The sequence below is a fragment of the Pholcus phalangioides genome, unplaced genomic scaffold, assembly GCF_987345545.1.
Source record: "Pholcus phalangioides strain wild (caught in Gottingen) unplaced genomic scaffold, Ppha-v1.0 ptg000016l_1, whole genome shotgun sequence".
Lineage (NCBI taxonomy): Eukaryota > Metazoa > Arthropoda > Arachnida > Araneae > Pholcidae > Pholcus > Pholcus phalangioides.
In genome coordinates, this window is record NW_028301609.1 from 11,195,170 (window position 1) to 11,210,944 (window position 15,775).

At 38.7% G+C, this 15,775-nt stretch overlaps 2 protein-coding genes across 2 annotated transcripts in view; one reads left to right on the plus strand and one right to left on the minus strand.

Annotated features, from left to right (window-relative positions):
* Nucleotides 1-456: 456 nt before the first annotated feature.
* LOC149075042 (F-box/LRR-repeat protein 6-like) lies at nt 457-1,935 on the minus strand. The gene has a single exon (XM_089245997.1). The coding sequence runs from the start codon at nt 1,933-1,935 to the stop codon at nt 457-459; it is 1,479 nt and encodes a 492-aa protein (XP_089102123.1).
* A 10,409-nt stretch (nt 1,936-12,344) lies between these two features.
* Nucleotides 12,345-15,775, plus strand: part of E(z) (histone-lysine N-methyltransferase E(z)) — a 42,963-nt gene continuing 39,532 nt past the window's right edge. Inside the window, exons 1-3 of the mRNA XM_089246056.1 lie at nt 12,345-12,513; nt 15,387-15,519; nt 15,627-15,755. Of these exons, the coding sequence (XP_089102182.1) occupies nt 12,500-12,513; nt 15,387-15,519; nt 15,627-15,755 (276 nt within the window). The 5' untranslated portion in view covers nt 12,345-12,499. The remainder of the gene's footprint in view (nt 12,514-15,386; nt 15,520-15,626; nt 15,756-15,775) is intronic.

Sequence of the window (15,775 nt, forward strand, 5' to 3'; positions counted from 1 at the left end):
CCATCTTTTTTAAGGTAATCTTGCCATCGTTTCTTCGTACTTCCGATTTCAAGAAAGATTCTACCAGGACTGAGCGCGGTCGCGGATCCGGGATGATGTGTCGAGAAGGTCGACTAATTGTGTAGGCTCGGAGAGTTATCCCATATTTCACGGGAAATGTCAATTTTTCTCATACCCGGCTCTTGGGAGGTGCGATGGCCTCCATCGCCCCTTTCCCGCGCCCCCAAAACTATAAATCTTCATCTGAATATGATCCTGGAAAATTGAGACTCATACGTAATGAATATAACACGAAACCATTTCTCTTTGATGTATCTGTTTTTATATCCCCTGTCAGGAAGGACAAAAGGAAAAAGAATTTGATTGGCTGAGTCGACTAACATCCGTGAGGTACATTTCCACGTTACATCGTAGATTGGGATCTGAAATTCCGGTCATCAACGACCTCGACAGAAATCACCGATCGCGATACGCGAAATGATTGCACGCGAGACATGCGACGCTTAAAAGAGAAAGCACGATCAGAGGCAAACAGCGGCGTAAATAGTGGCGCGATCTCGAACCTTCGGTAGAAGACGCGCAGAAATTTTCGACCTCCCTGCGATCCCGAAGATTCCATTCGTTGCAACGCACGGAACTGAGGTTCTCACAGGATCGTATCAATCTCTTCAGGACGAGGGTGTCGATGTCGTTGTCCGCGATCAACATCTCCTCGAGTCTCGGGTTCTGATTCCCATCCAAGTAAGCTTCCAGGACTTCGTCCAGGTCGCATTCGACCCCGGCGAAAGAAAGGCACGTCAGCGTACTCTTCCACTTGGCCACGCACTCCGCGAGGAACGTCATGGTGGAGTTCTCGAAGCTCTGGTATATGAACGACAGAAATTCCAATTTATCCGACGGGACCCTCGGCAGGTTACTCAGTACAACGTTCTGACATTTAATTAGCTGTAGATTCTTGAGATTCTCGGCATTCTTCAGCATCGAGTACAAGTCCATTCCGTTGAAGTCGACGAAGCACACGCAGACGGACGTCATGTTCCCGAATCCGTTACATTCGACTTCGGGGGGAACTACGTCGATGTGGAAAGCGGTGAACGCCCGCATTTTCGGGCACCCTAAAATGATCTCGTGGAGGGAGAGCTGAGGTCGAAGCTGGAAATAATCCGGGTAATTGATGGGGTCATCATCGTGCTCCGGAAGCATGACCAGAGAGACAAACAACTGTTCCAGAGAATGGCAGTGCTCGGCGATCATGTGAACGAGGAGATCGTTGGCGAGGAGAAAAACGTTGCAGAGTTCGAGTTTCTTCAAGTTCTGACCACGTGCGGCCAAGAACGGACCGAGTACATCATCCGGGATCCGCTCTTCGGCGAGCTTCATTATTATCTTGGTCAGATTCAAGCTCTCGATATTCGGGCAATATTCAGCCAAAGCCCGCATCAAATCACTCGACACGAAGTTGGAGAATAACTGAAGTTCTCTCAGGTTAGGGCAGTGCAGAACCAGCCGAGGTAGTTGGCTGCCATCGATGAAACTGTCTAAGCACTTCAGCCTCGACTTTGGGTGCAGCAACGCTATCTCGTTCAACTCCATCTTTTCCTGGTCGCTCGTGAGCGCGAAGGGCTTGAAATAGTCGAGGCGCCGGGCAGACCTCAGCAGTCCTCTTTCAGCCAAACCCATCATTTCATCGAATTTCCAGCTTTCGGTCTCCAAAACTTTCTCCCAGAGGGATTCGGTCGAATAAATCTTATTCCACTTCCTGCAGACCTGAGGGATGTTCCTCAAGAACTTCCGATATCCCTCCGAATCGATGTAGAAGGAGAAGATGCGCACCAACAGCTCCGGAGGAAGATCGCCGATATAGTTCTTCCTCTCTACTTTTGATAGAAAGCATTGGAATGGAGGGATCTTAATTTTTAGTACATTCAAGCTCATGGTCAAACACTACGTTTCTCTTGAGCCAGCCAACATCTTACTGTATATTTGGAAAAAAAAATTAAATCTATTGAAATGACTATGTAGCCGGACTTTAACCAAGGTACTTAAAAAAAACCACAAGATCTATCTGAAAACCCCGAATTTACTGCATCAGTTCTCGGAAGAACCAGAGAAAAAAAAACGGCAGACACCCACACAATCGTTACATAAGCCAATTTCTACATTCGTAAAACAAGAAAAGAAAAATATCCTAACGACTCGATGCGACGAAGCCTTTATACTGACTATATCCACCCGTAATATTGCTGTGTGTCATCCCATCCCTTATCATTTCAGCTTTTTGTACGATCTGAAACTGACTGGTAGAGTTGCATGAGGAAATTCGATCTAATCTCATCCTTTTTTTTTATGAATAAAGGATCTAGTGATTGATAAATCGTTCATCTTCTTGTAAAACGATATAAATGTGAAAAAATATGTGCATATGTTAACCCCCCCCCCCTACATACCTTGATCGGGGTTTGTGAATTTTTCATTATTTATTTATTTATTTTTCCTCAATTTAGTTATCCCCCTGTTCACGCAAAAATGTTTTTGTATTAGATAGCTGTGTTGTCACTAATACGAATTAATGTTATCGTTTCTGATTGATGCATTGTGATATTGTAATGAGCTAAGGCTCAAAAATAAATATTTAATTCAATTATCATTTCAGCTAACAAAATCGCAGTGAAATTCGACAGCCATCTTCACGGGTTTGTATAGGAGACCTTTCTCTTCCGGAAGATTTCAAAATATCGATTTATTACTTTCCAACATTCACTCACCTTACAGAAGTTTTGTAATGAAATCTCTTACAATAACTTTGCAAAACAAATCTACCTCAAAACGTAACACATAACTAGAACTTAATAGAGCATGGTACCGATCTTAAAATCAGCAACTTGACGTGTTATGATGAATTTATTACGACTACTTAACCTCTTTACGAACAAGGACGTAATATTGCGTCCAAACGACTGTGGAATAAAAGTCAAATAAGCTCTCTCTGTTTTCTTTCCTCTCTCTTCTCATCACTGCAAGGGTTGGTTACAACAAACCAATATAAAACAACACACATATGATGTATCCTTCTACTGGGTAGGTATGAGAGCAAAAGAGAAATGTTTACGTGAGGGTGAACAGATAAATCTACTTCATATCAATCATATATATATTGCTGTCCCGCCCCTAGCGGCATACAGCGGATCCTGAAGTTCAATATTTCAATCAATCCCTCTCAGCACAAAGAGTCCAATTTTCTATATATATATATATATATATATATATATATATTCGTGGGTGCTCACAGCACCCACGAAAATTTGTAAAACAGGTCCGAGCACCCATAGAATTGATTCAGAAATCGAAATTTCCTATATGGAACTCAAGACGAGCACTCACAGGTTCGAAACACTTCCGACGCCCCTGTCCACTATGCAAAACAACAACTTCACTCTGTAAAAATAAATACGAAATATATGCCCATAATCTCATGGGATAACTTAAAAATATAAAACTCAAATCAAAATGTCACAAACTTCAGTATTCACACATTATTCGCAATATAGTTAGGAAAAGTTCTCTCCTCCCTTTTTTCTTTCACTATTCCCTACCAATATTCGAGATATATCTCCATTGATTTTCTGATGACTCCTATGTAAAATTCATAAATTTCCTTGTTTCTTAAAAGAGTTAATACGTCGAGATTTCTTTTATCCGGAGGTATGATTGTCTCTCTTTCACTTTTTCCAGTAACGGCAATCGTACAGGTAATGTCTTCTTCTTGCACACCTTTCACCACAAAATACACAAGAGTCATCTTTCTGGTGTCTCCACCCTTGATAATAACCAAAAGCGCCGTGTTCGGTCAGTATCTGGTTAACATAAAAGTTGCCTTTAATCCTGCTACAGCTTACCTTCGGGTATAAGTAATATGTAGCACAAAAATCTACTTCGTATAACTACACTCTCTTACGAAGGTTTTAACAACTGGCTGTTGCGAAGATATATTTTGGAAAGAGATAAAATCCAACTGCCCCTGCGGGGAATCGAACCCACGTCCTTTCATTTTCCGGGTGAACGCACTAGACTACAGAGGCACCGAATCAGTCGCCATCTGGTGGCAGCGTCAGCAGTTGTGAGCTTGGCCTGAGTCTGGTCCGGCCGTCCATCATGTGCATGGTCCCTTTCAGTGTACAGGAGCTCCAAGGAAAGATTGAGAAATTCGGTGCCTCTGTAGTCTAGTGGTCTAGGGCGTTCACCCGGAAAGTGAAAGGAAGTGGTTTCGATTCCCCGCAGGGGCAGTTGAATTTTCTCTCTTACCAAAATAATTTACTGTAACGTGCTCACACCACGTTTACAGATCACTTAGGTAGACCGTGACACATATACAATTCACTTAAGTGGCCCCCGGCATTTTTATATCACTCTAGTGGCTCTTGACATATTTCCAGATCATTAAAAATTGCCCACCGCACATTTCCAAATCACTCAAGTTGCCCACGGCACAATCCGAGATCACCTGAGTAGCTCGAGGCATATTTACAGATGATCCAAATAGCCCGCCACACGTTTCAAAACCAATGAAATGCTCGCATTCTACAAAAGGTTGAGTACTCTTGGTTTAATCAAAAATAGATAGCCTCGGTTGATACAGTAGACTCTTATTAATGCTTGAGGTAAATGTGCTAAATATTGCACAATACAGTCACATTAGTGGGCTATAGTGCCGCCAAGAGTGCATAGTTCGGAGGGGTGCCAAATTTGAGAAATGAGTGGCCAAGTAAACTAGAGTAGAATAGGAAAAGGGTGGCAAAATTTGGGTTGTTTTCCCACAGGCGGTAAAACCATTAATTTGCCTCTGCCTAGAGAGTGAGGGACTAGGCCAGTGAGTAACCAAACGAGTGACATAGAGAGTTTGGAAGCATGCGAGTGAACAAAAGGAAGATCAAATTTAACGAAAATAAATCAAGGAACTAGGTGAGTGAGTGGCCAAAACAATGTTCAGGCATGTGAGCGACCAAAGGAGTGATCTAGAGAGAGTTTTTAAGCATGAGAGGGGACTAAACAAGTGACCTAGATAGTTTGCAAGTGTCTAAGTGAACAAAAGAGTGACCCAAAAATCAAAGAACCGGATCAGTGAGTCACCAAAACAATGTTCAAGCATGTGAGCTTAAAGAGTGACTTACAAAGTGAGTGACCAAACGAGTGACCCAGAGAGTTTACAAGCATGTGAGTGACCAAACCAGTGACCTAGAGACAGGGCTGCAACTAGATACTCTGTCAACCGGGGCAAGCACGCATTTTGGCGCTCCCCTGTAGTGTAGAAGGAGAAGCTGAAGGGTGAATTTGATGCCCTCTCAGGATTCGGTGCTTGGGGCAGGGGTGTGCACAGGATCACCTTTGGAGGGGGATACAAAAGTTTCCTTCCCGTGGGGAATTTGTTGTCATCACCCTTCAAAAAGCATTTGAATTAACAGAAATTGGCTTAAATACTACCTAAAAGGTATATTTCCTTTCGATATTTTAATTTTTTCACAGAAATATAAAAAAAATTTCTAACTTTTTTGTCGGCTTTGGGGGAAAGGTACAAGCCCCCATGCTCCTCTCCCGTCCACCTCTGGCTCAGAGCACCAGACCCCCCCCCCCCTTCCCTTCACCCACCGTAATTGCGGCGCTGCATACAGAGCTTTCAAGCATGTGAGTGACAAAAGAGTGATCTAGGGGATTTCCAAGCATGTGAGTGTCCCAGAAAATTAAAAGGGTGGTAAAACTATGAATCCTCTTCTGCCTAGGGAGCGAGAGATTAGGTCAGAATGTCACCATGCACGTGTCCGTATAACCAAAACAGCGTGCAAGCATGAGAGCGATTTAATACCATGGCCGCAACTAGGGAGGGAGCAGGCAGGTCTCTTCCCCCGGGTGCTAGACCCAAAGGGGCGCAAATTTCATTCTGGAACCTCTCCTTCAACATTATAAGGGGGGCGTCAAAATGCTCGATTACCCCGGGTGACCAAGCATCTAGTTGCGACCCTGCTTAAAATAGTTTGCAAGCATATGAGCAATCAAAACATTGTGCAAGCATGCGAACAACCAAAACATTATGCAGGCATGTGAGTAGCCCAAACAATGCGTTTACATGTGAATTACCATTACGGATGGGGGGCATTGCCCCCCAGCGTTAAAGATTGAGTCGACTGATCTAATGTATATATGTATATATGAAATGACATCATCATCGTGCACCCCCCCCCACCCAGCAATAATGACCTTGCCCCCCCCCCAGACTTCCAAGTCAATCTCCGCCTATGGCTGCAATTATCGATTGTAAATGCTCATGTAAATTATTTGACATGTTATTTTATGTAACGCATTAATACAGAACCGGAAATTTTTTGTCGCTCCCTCAGAGCTGGGCCGCACCTGCCCACCTACGCTACTGCCTAGGAAAACCTGGCTTTAATTACGTTTTTATATAATTTTACCGTCAGTATAGTGGCACCATCTGTTTCAAAAATTTGGAAAAGTAGCGTTACCTAAGGTGAGTGACAGGTGTCCTCCTTGCTCAGTTTTGAATCTGGTAACCCTATCCGAACCACATGATCCGTATTTTCACTTATGTGTTCGATCCATTAGAAGAAATATAAGTTCTTTATTTCTCCTCTAAGGTTCGATCATGCAAATTGTCAGAATATTTTTATGGAAAGAAAATATTCTTTCTAAAAAAATAATTTTTTGTAGAAAAAGTATAATTATTTATATTAAAAATTATTTATTTAAAAATATAATTAATCTATTGATTTTTTATTACAAGTGTACCAATTTTGTTGCCGAAATTTTCGTCTCATAAAAAATTTCATGATAATTTACATGCATAAGTAATTATCACAATAATAATTTACATGCATAAGTAATTATCACAATAATAATTTACATGCATAAGTAATTATCACAATAATAATTTACATGCATAAGTAATTATCACAATAATAATTTACATGCATAAGTAATTATCACAATAATAATTTACATGCATAAGTAATTATCACAATAATAATTTACATGCGTAAGTGAAAAAAACTTTTTTCCCCATTTTGATCAATGATTTTTTGGTTTATATTTATTACGAAGTCAATGATAATATTGTAAAAAAACCCGATCTCTCTCCCTCTTTTTGCTCTCGCTCTTTTTCCATCATCTTTTGAGTTGTTGAAAATTTTGAGATTAGATGGCGACACAAACAGTATATGAATTGAGCCTCAGACTGTCTGTCGTCTGCTTCTTCCAAGATTCTTTGTTTTGGACGTCTCCTTGTATTATGAAAAAATAACTGAACTTTTATTTCGAATAGCCAGCTCAGTTTATGAGCATAGCTTGTAAGGAACCAAGCAAAGCGACTTCTTGTCTGTCGTCTGCTCATTGAGGTTCTTTGTTTTAGATGTCTCCTTATGCCCAGATAAAATAACCGAGCTTTTAGTTCAAACATCCAGCTCGGTTTATGAGCTTCATTCATAAGGAACTAAGTAGAATGAAGATTGTTTTTCAACCTGAACTTCATCCACACCACATGATTCACTTTTGATTTCGACATTAGATGGCAGCACCAACGATATCTTAAAAAAAAGATGATGTAGTCCCGTTTCCATGTGCGGTAGCGTTGGGAGTTCTAGCCATTGAGCTTAGGGGAAGCATCCAGCCCCTGCGACTGGCACGTTTCCCATAGAAATGTACAGTTCGGTCTTTAAATATTGGTTTTTAAAAATTAAAAAAAAAGGATAGAAAGAGAACTCATCTAAAAATGAAAATAAATTATTAATTTCATTGATACTAGAATCATTTCTTTCATTAATGCCTGAAAAATTTCTTTCATCAATTCTTGGATTTTCCCTCATTAATTCTGGAATAATTTGTTTTATTAATTATTATTTCTTCATTTTTTGTAGAATAATTTCTTTCATCAATTCTGAATAATTTCTTTCATCAATTCTGAATAATTTCTTTCATCAATGCTGAAATTATTTCTTTTATTGATTCTGTAATTATATCTCATTAATTATGTAATTATCTCTTTCATTATTTTTGGAAATATCTCTGCTATTAATTTCGGAATTATTTCTTTCATAGATTCTGAAATTATTTATTTCATAGATTCTGAAATTATTTCTTTCATAGATTCTGAAATTATTTCTTTCATAGATTCTGAAATTATTTCTTTCATAGATTCTGAAATTATTTCTTTCATAGATTCTGAAATTATTTCTTTCATAGATGCTGAAATTATATCTTATTAATGCTGAAATTATATCTTATTAATGCTGAAATTATTTATTTCATAGATTCTGAAATTATTTCTTTCATAGATTCTGAAATTATTTCTTTCATAGATTCTGAAATTATTTCTTTCATAGATTCTGAAATTATTTCTTTCATAGATTCTGAAATTATTTCTTTCATAGATTCTGAAATTATTTCTTTCATAGATTCTGAAATTATTTCTTTCATAGATTCTGAAATTATTTCTTTCATAGATTCTGAAATTATTTCTTTCATAGATTCTGCAATTATTTCTTTCATAGATTCTGAAATTATTTCTTTCATAGATTCTGAAATTATTTCTTTCATAGATTCTGAAATTATATCTTATTAATGCTGAAATTATTTATTTCATAGATTCTGAAATTATTTCTTTCATAGATGCTGAAATTATATCTTATTAATGCTGAAATTATATCTTATTAATGCTGAAATTATTTATTTCATAGATTCTGAAATTATTTCTTTCATAGATTCTGAAATTAATTCTTTCATAGATTCTGAAATTATTTCTTTCATAGATTCTGAAATTATTTCTTTCATAGATTCTGAAATTATTTCTTTCATATATTCTGAAATTATTTCTTTCATAGATGCTGAAATTATATCTTATTAATGCTGAAATTATTTATTTCATAGATTCTGAAATTATTTCTTTCATAGATTCTGAAATTATTTATTTCATAGATTCTGAAATTATTTATTTCATAGATTCTGAAATTATTTATTTCATAGATTCTGAAATTATTTCTTTCATAGATTCTGAAATTATTTCTTTCATAGATGCTGAAATTATATCTTATTAATGCTGAAATTATTTCTTTCATTGATGCTGAAATTATTTCTTTCATTGATGCTGAAATTATTTCTTTCATTAATGCTGAAATTATTTTTTTTATTAATGCTGGAATTATTTCTTTCATTAATGCTGAAATTATATCTAATTTATTCTGGAATTACCTCTTTCATTATTTTGGAATTATCTCTTTTTCATTAATGCTGAAATTATTTCTTTCATTAATTCTGGAATTATCTCTTTCATTAATTTTGGAATTATCACTTTCATTAATTTTGGAATTTTTTTTTATTAATGCTGAAATTATTTCTTTCGTAAATTCTAGAATTTTTTCTTCCATTAATTCTAGAATTTTTTCTTCCATTAATTTTAGCATTTTTTCTTTCATTAATTTTGGAATTATCACTTTCATCAATCTGAAATTATCTTTCATTAATGCTGGAATTATTGCTTTCATTAATTTCGGAATTATTGCTTTCATTAATTTCGGAATTATCTCTTTCCTTAGTTCTGGAATTGTCTCTTTCCTTAGTTCTGGAATTGTCTCTTTCCTTAATTCTGTAATCATCTTTCATTTATCGCTTTCAATTATTTTGGAATTATCACTTTATTAGTGCTGAAATTACCTCTTTCATTGATTTTGGAATTATATTTTTCATTAATTCTAGAATTTTTTCTTTAATTAGTTCTAGAATTTTTTTCATTAATTTTAGAAATATCACTTCTTAATTCTGGAATTATCTTCCAATAATACTTAAATTATGAATCATCTTTCATTAATTTTGGAATTATCTCTTTCATTAATTTTGGAATTATCTCTTTCATTGATTTTGGAATTATCTCTTTCATTGATTTTGGAATTATCTCTTTCATTGATTTTGGAATTATCTCTTTCATTGATTTTGGAATTATCTCTTTCATTGATTTTGGAATTATCTCTTTCATTGATTTTGGAATTATCTCTTTCATTGATTTTGGAATTATCTCTTTCATTGATTTTGGAATTATCTCTTTCATTGATTTTGGAATTATCTCTTTCATTGATTTTGGAATTATCTCTTTAATTGATTTTGGAATTATCTCTTTAATTGATTTTGGAATTATCTCCTTAATTAATACCTTGCCCCCCCCCCCCCAGACTTCCAAGTCAATCTCCGCCTATGATGAAATTACCAAAGGAGTGACTAAAGCCGGGTATTCCTAGGAATAGGCTTGTTGCGCAGCGTGAACCGAATTAGACTATTTCGCGCCGACAGAAACGAGTTACATAATCACGCTACGCGTTTGTGTCTTCCTTGCGAGGCGCATCAGATCAGGGCGGCTATATAAAATATATAGCTTTGGCATCAGCTACTCTGTCGTCTGCATGCTCCGTTTTTTAAGGGAAGGGAAAGAAGACACACAAGAGTGAAGAGAATATCGGCAAAACCTCGGTGCACGACGAATTTGACTCCTCCAGACGCAGTCGGCCCATCACGCCCGACGTAAAGCGCAATCGTGAGGCGTATCGCACTCTGTAGGAAAACAGTCATGCTGCTTTTCTTACAGGTGAGTGGACGGCGTGTCGCGCTGGTCGAATCACGTTGCGCGAGGCACAGGAAACCTGCTACTGTGGTGGTCGAGTGGTTATAGTGCCGGACTCGTGATGCGAGGATCCGGGTTCGAACCCCACAGTGGTGGTCGGCTGAAGTTGGTTTTCTGTGGTTCCCAACTTCAAGGCGCAAATGCGAGCCGATCTCCCCGTTAAAAAGTCTCGCCACAGAGAGCAACAGTCCTACAACGGTAAATCATTCAACCATAACACTTCACTCATAGTTAGTAAAACTGGGGGCAGATGACAGCACTACACATAACAAGCATTACACAGAAACAAACTTTACGTCAGGTTGCACTACACGTACACGCACATTCCCGCATGTACCGATTCGTTGGGGGGTTCCGCGGAGGGGGGGGGTGCATGTGTGGTGTAGCAGTAGTAGGTAGGGGCTCGGGGATCCATGATGTTCTTGAGTCAGCCACCTCGTTGGGCAATTTGCCTGTTGTGGCGTTGTATTTGTATTTGTATTTGTATTTGTACTAGGAAAACCCGGCTTTAGATTACGACCAGATCAGTGAGTGACCAAAAGAGTGGCCTTATAGAGAAGGGGGGAATGAGGTCAGTGAACTACCAAAGAAATGAATGAAAAAATGAATCAAGAGGAAGGATTGGAAAAATTATGAAAGGTGTGACTTAGAGACACCGGCGTATTTACGGGGGGGGGGGGAACCCAGGGACGTCATTTCAACTTTTTTCCAAGGGGGGCAAAGAACATGGACTCACTGTATGTATATATACATGTATATATATACACATACCATTTTTAGTGTATTTTGAAAAGCCGCCCCCCCCCCCAAATGACGGGCCAGGGGGAAGCAAGCTATAGCGCATCGAAAAGTTTGAAGAATGAGTGATTCAGGGAAGAAGAACCGAAAGATTTGGGGGGGGGGGTGGGACAGTCGGAAAAACAATAAATCCATCCACCTCTGGGTGCGGAAAGGTATAAAAAGTTTTTGTTCGTGTTGCTGTAGAAATATCTTTATTGGAGAGAGTTTATTCAAGTTCGGGGGTGGCGGCTTCTAGAAGAACAGTAAAGCCAGGTTTTCCTAGGAGCAGGTTTCCTGTGCCGCGCGCGACGTGATTCACCCAGCGCGACACGCCGTCCACTCACCAATAAGAAAAGCAGCGTGACTGTTTTCCTACAAAGCACAATACGCCTGACAACAGCGCTTTACGTCGGGCGTGATTGGCCGACTGCTTCTGGAGGAGTCAAATGCGTCGTGCGCCGCGCGTTTTGCCGATATTCTCTTCACTCTTGTGTGTTTTATTTCCCTTCGCTTCAAACCGGAGCATGCAGACGACAGAGTAGCTGATGCCAAAGCCATATACTTTATATAGCCGCCCTGATCTGATGCGCCTCGCTAGGAAAACACAAACGCGTAGCGTGATTATGTAACACGTTTCTGTCGGCGCGAAATGGTTTAATTCGGTTCACGCGGCGCAAGAAACCTATTCCTAGGAAAACCCGGCTTAATTGTCTTAGAGGAGAAATAAGGTACATTATATTTCTTCTCAATGGTAATTGTAGCAACAATTGACAGCTTTGCTCACTTTCTGCGATAACTGGCGATCAACCGTAGTTTCCTCTTCGAAATATGGTCAGACATTCAGCTAACATATTTTTTTTCCCCGGTTCTGGTTCCCGCCTGCTCCTCCACATTCGAGCCGAACTCGCTCTTGGGTTCAAATTATCATCCAATTTACATGTAGATGTTAATTTGAAAATCGCTAATTGTGTGGACGATGTTTGGCTGGATGGCGTGGAAATTGGTTATTGGATGAACGTGTATCGATTGTTTTAAATCGCCGGCAAAATGTCTTCCACGAGGTGTGTATGGACCTTCCCCCTCCCTCCTCTTATTTCTTGGTTGTGTAATGTTGATTCTTTTGTTGTGGTGTTGATCCAACATAGTCACTAATCACCGTATAAAACGCGAAATAACTACGCGGTGACGTATTTTCGAGGCTTGAAATACGCTTTCGAGATCGCCCGAGTTATTTGCCATTTGTGTATTAAGTAATTGATTTTTATGGTAAAGCGGAATTAACATGGACTCTTTTTTTGGTGCTAGTGTTTACCTGAATTAGGCGCTGGAATTGACCGGGGCAGGGAGGGGTGTTGGTGCAAGCTTATTACTCTGTTCCCCTCCGGGTCATCTATGTGTTCGTGTATGATGAAGTATCAACAGCTGGCTGATGCGAAGATAAATCCAGGACAGAAAATTCAATTGTTTAAAAGATAGACGTCTCCTCGCTTGCTTGCTGGGTGAGTGCCGTAGGTTATTCGACTACAAAGGCAATGAATCTCAATCTTTCCTTAGAGCTCGTGTGCGCTGAATGGGATTGTACACGGGCAGTCAGAACTAACTCGCGCCAAAGCTCGCATTACTGACATTGCCATCTTTAGGCCTGTTTGCCACATTAAGTGATTAAGTAGGAAACTGAATTTTAAGTTGCAGATTGCTTAAAATAGTGTCCACACAGTAAGTGATTGAGTAGATACTCATTAGGTACTTATTAAATAGCTGAACGGAAGGAGATGACGGAGAATTTACAGGTTCACGTTTAAGATCAAAATAACCCCCTTCTCCTGAGCGGGAGCAAAAGGACTCCTCCAAGAATGGCCAATCATGCCCACATGCGCATAGGTCTACTTAACGGAAAAAATAGAATCCGGTTTACTTCACTAAATTACTTTATCACTTACTATTTAAATGGTGTATAAATGATCCTTATATCTGCATGCGTTTTAAAGTACTTGACAACTTAAAATTTAATTACCTATTTAATCGTTTAACACATCTCTGAATCAATTTTAGGAAAGGGGGATGAAGTCTTTTGATATACATGAAACCACGTTTGAGGGTAATGTGCGGAGAAGTGATATTGAAACTATGGGTTGAGGTTGAAAACAAAAGGCATCATTAACTTATTGTAGGGGTTTGTTGCAATCCACCGAACTTGGCATCCAAGCTTCATGATGAAATTTCCTACATGTGTAAGCATAAGAGGGTTGTCATGTTAGGGGATTTCAATTAACTTGTATCGACTGGGAGAACCTTTTGGCTAGAGATGAATATGGAAGACACTTTCTTAAGTTGGGGTGTTCCATAATTTAGTTTATATATGTTTTAGTTTTTGTAATTGTATTTTTATTAGGTTACTGTATTTTTGAAATGTATGACATCCATATTTGTTATGGGCAAATTTTTCTCAGCCACCTCGTTGGGCGTTTTGCCTGTTGTGGTGTTGCATTTGTGTAAACAGGCCTTTGTTAGAAGATGATGTAATCTTCTGACATTGTACATGTACTGCCTGTAACTCGGCAGATGCACGCAGGACTGTACTTTAACATGCGACTTTGTCTGCTGTTCTCAAGTGATAGAGACTACTCTACTGCACACCAACTCCAGTCATATATTGCTATACAGCAATTTCCAATCAGTGGAGTTGGGTTGGAAATGAAGGCTTCGTCTATCGGTGGTCTCCCCATTCTCGGTAGGTAAAGAAATTGCTTCTAATGTTCAATGTCCAGATTCGAACCCATAAGGGGTAGAGACTGTTAAAAACCACAGCAAATACTTTTCCATAAAATGAATGAAATCAACGTATTTTTTGAGAAATTAAAATCACGACAGATGCCTAGAAAAGATTGAAAGATGTAAATTTTTTATCTTAGATCTTTTTATTTCATTTTATCCTTTGAGAATGATACCCATAGAAATTCAAAACAATCGTAAGGTTTTCTCATCATTTTAATTTGTCTAGAAATACCTTGTTTTCACTGGTTTTAAGTTGTTTCACCTGTGTTTTACGACCTGTGCAAATTCGGATCTCTGATGCTAATAACGATTCTATCTCTAAGTAGCAAATTTTACATTTTTGCGCAGTAACCGCATACTTTAATCTGTCGTCTGAATGCATTCAAGAAATTACCAAATCACTCACCTTTGTTTTGGCTTTTTTTATTAAATTGAAGAGGGCCCCTCTGATTGGTCTTGTTTATTTGGTCAATCACAAAGGAGTTTAACTTTATTTCAGTCAAATCTAGATCATCATAGAGTCGCATGCATTCAAGCACAAGAGAGAAAGCACTACTTGGTACAGTTTCGTCTGATCGTCCGGTAGACATGGGGGAGGTGATTGCTCTACCTTTGGCAATATAGCTTACAATACCCTGTAGGTTCTTCTCCAAAATGCGAGACTTCGCAGCTGCCAACCGTGGATAGGCAGCCGCCGTCAACTAATCGGTATATGCTGTGCTGCTTCATTCATGCTGAAGCGATTCAGCTTCTTTCCTGCTTGAAGTTAGTGTTACAACACCACTGCCACCATGTTCACTGATATGAATCATCAATTATAAATGAGATCCTAACACAGCTTCTAACAAACAATGAGTCAATATTTTGGAACATTGCCCTGTTGCCATTCTGTGAGAGAGAGACTCATAATTTTAAATAATAATATCCTCAATTATTTTAGGTTTCTTAGTCATCAAGTTGGCAACTAGAATACTTAGGCGACCAGTTGACTAGCTACTTTGTGTACTAATATGTTCTGTACTCCAGTATTGTGATTCTGGAATATTTCTTTGTGTTTGTAGTGCTAAGGTTAACTTGTTTTCATGTATTTGGTTGATTTTTGTCATTGCTTCAAAATAAAGTCGTGTTTGTCTCTCTTCCATGCCATGAAACGAATCAGTGCCCGAATGAATCGGTATGAGAAGATCAGCAAAGAAGTGGAAAGAGTGGCGCCAGAATGGAAGAAAAGAGTCAGGTCAGAATACATGAAACTTAGACAGCTGAAACGCTTCAAAAGAAACGATGAGATCAAGGTACTGAGAGATCATTAGCAGCATGTGTTTTTTGTCGATGCTCTTATTGTATTAGAAAGTTATATGAGAGAGTTGTGCTTTAAAAAGTTTTTCCCTTAATTTTTCAGGCTGCATATATTGCCAACCGGAAGCATATCGCCGAGCAGTATTCTATTCTTCAAACCCTGTACACCAAATATAATGCAAAAATTGTTTTCCGCTCCGATGTTCCTTCTTATTATCCTGTCATGAAAAAGGTATTGAGTGAAATATTTCC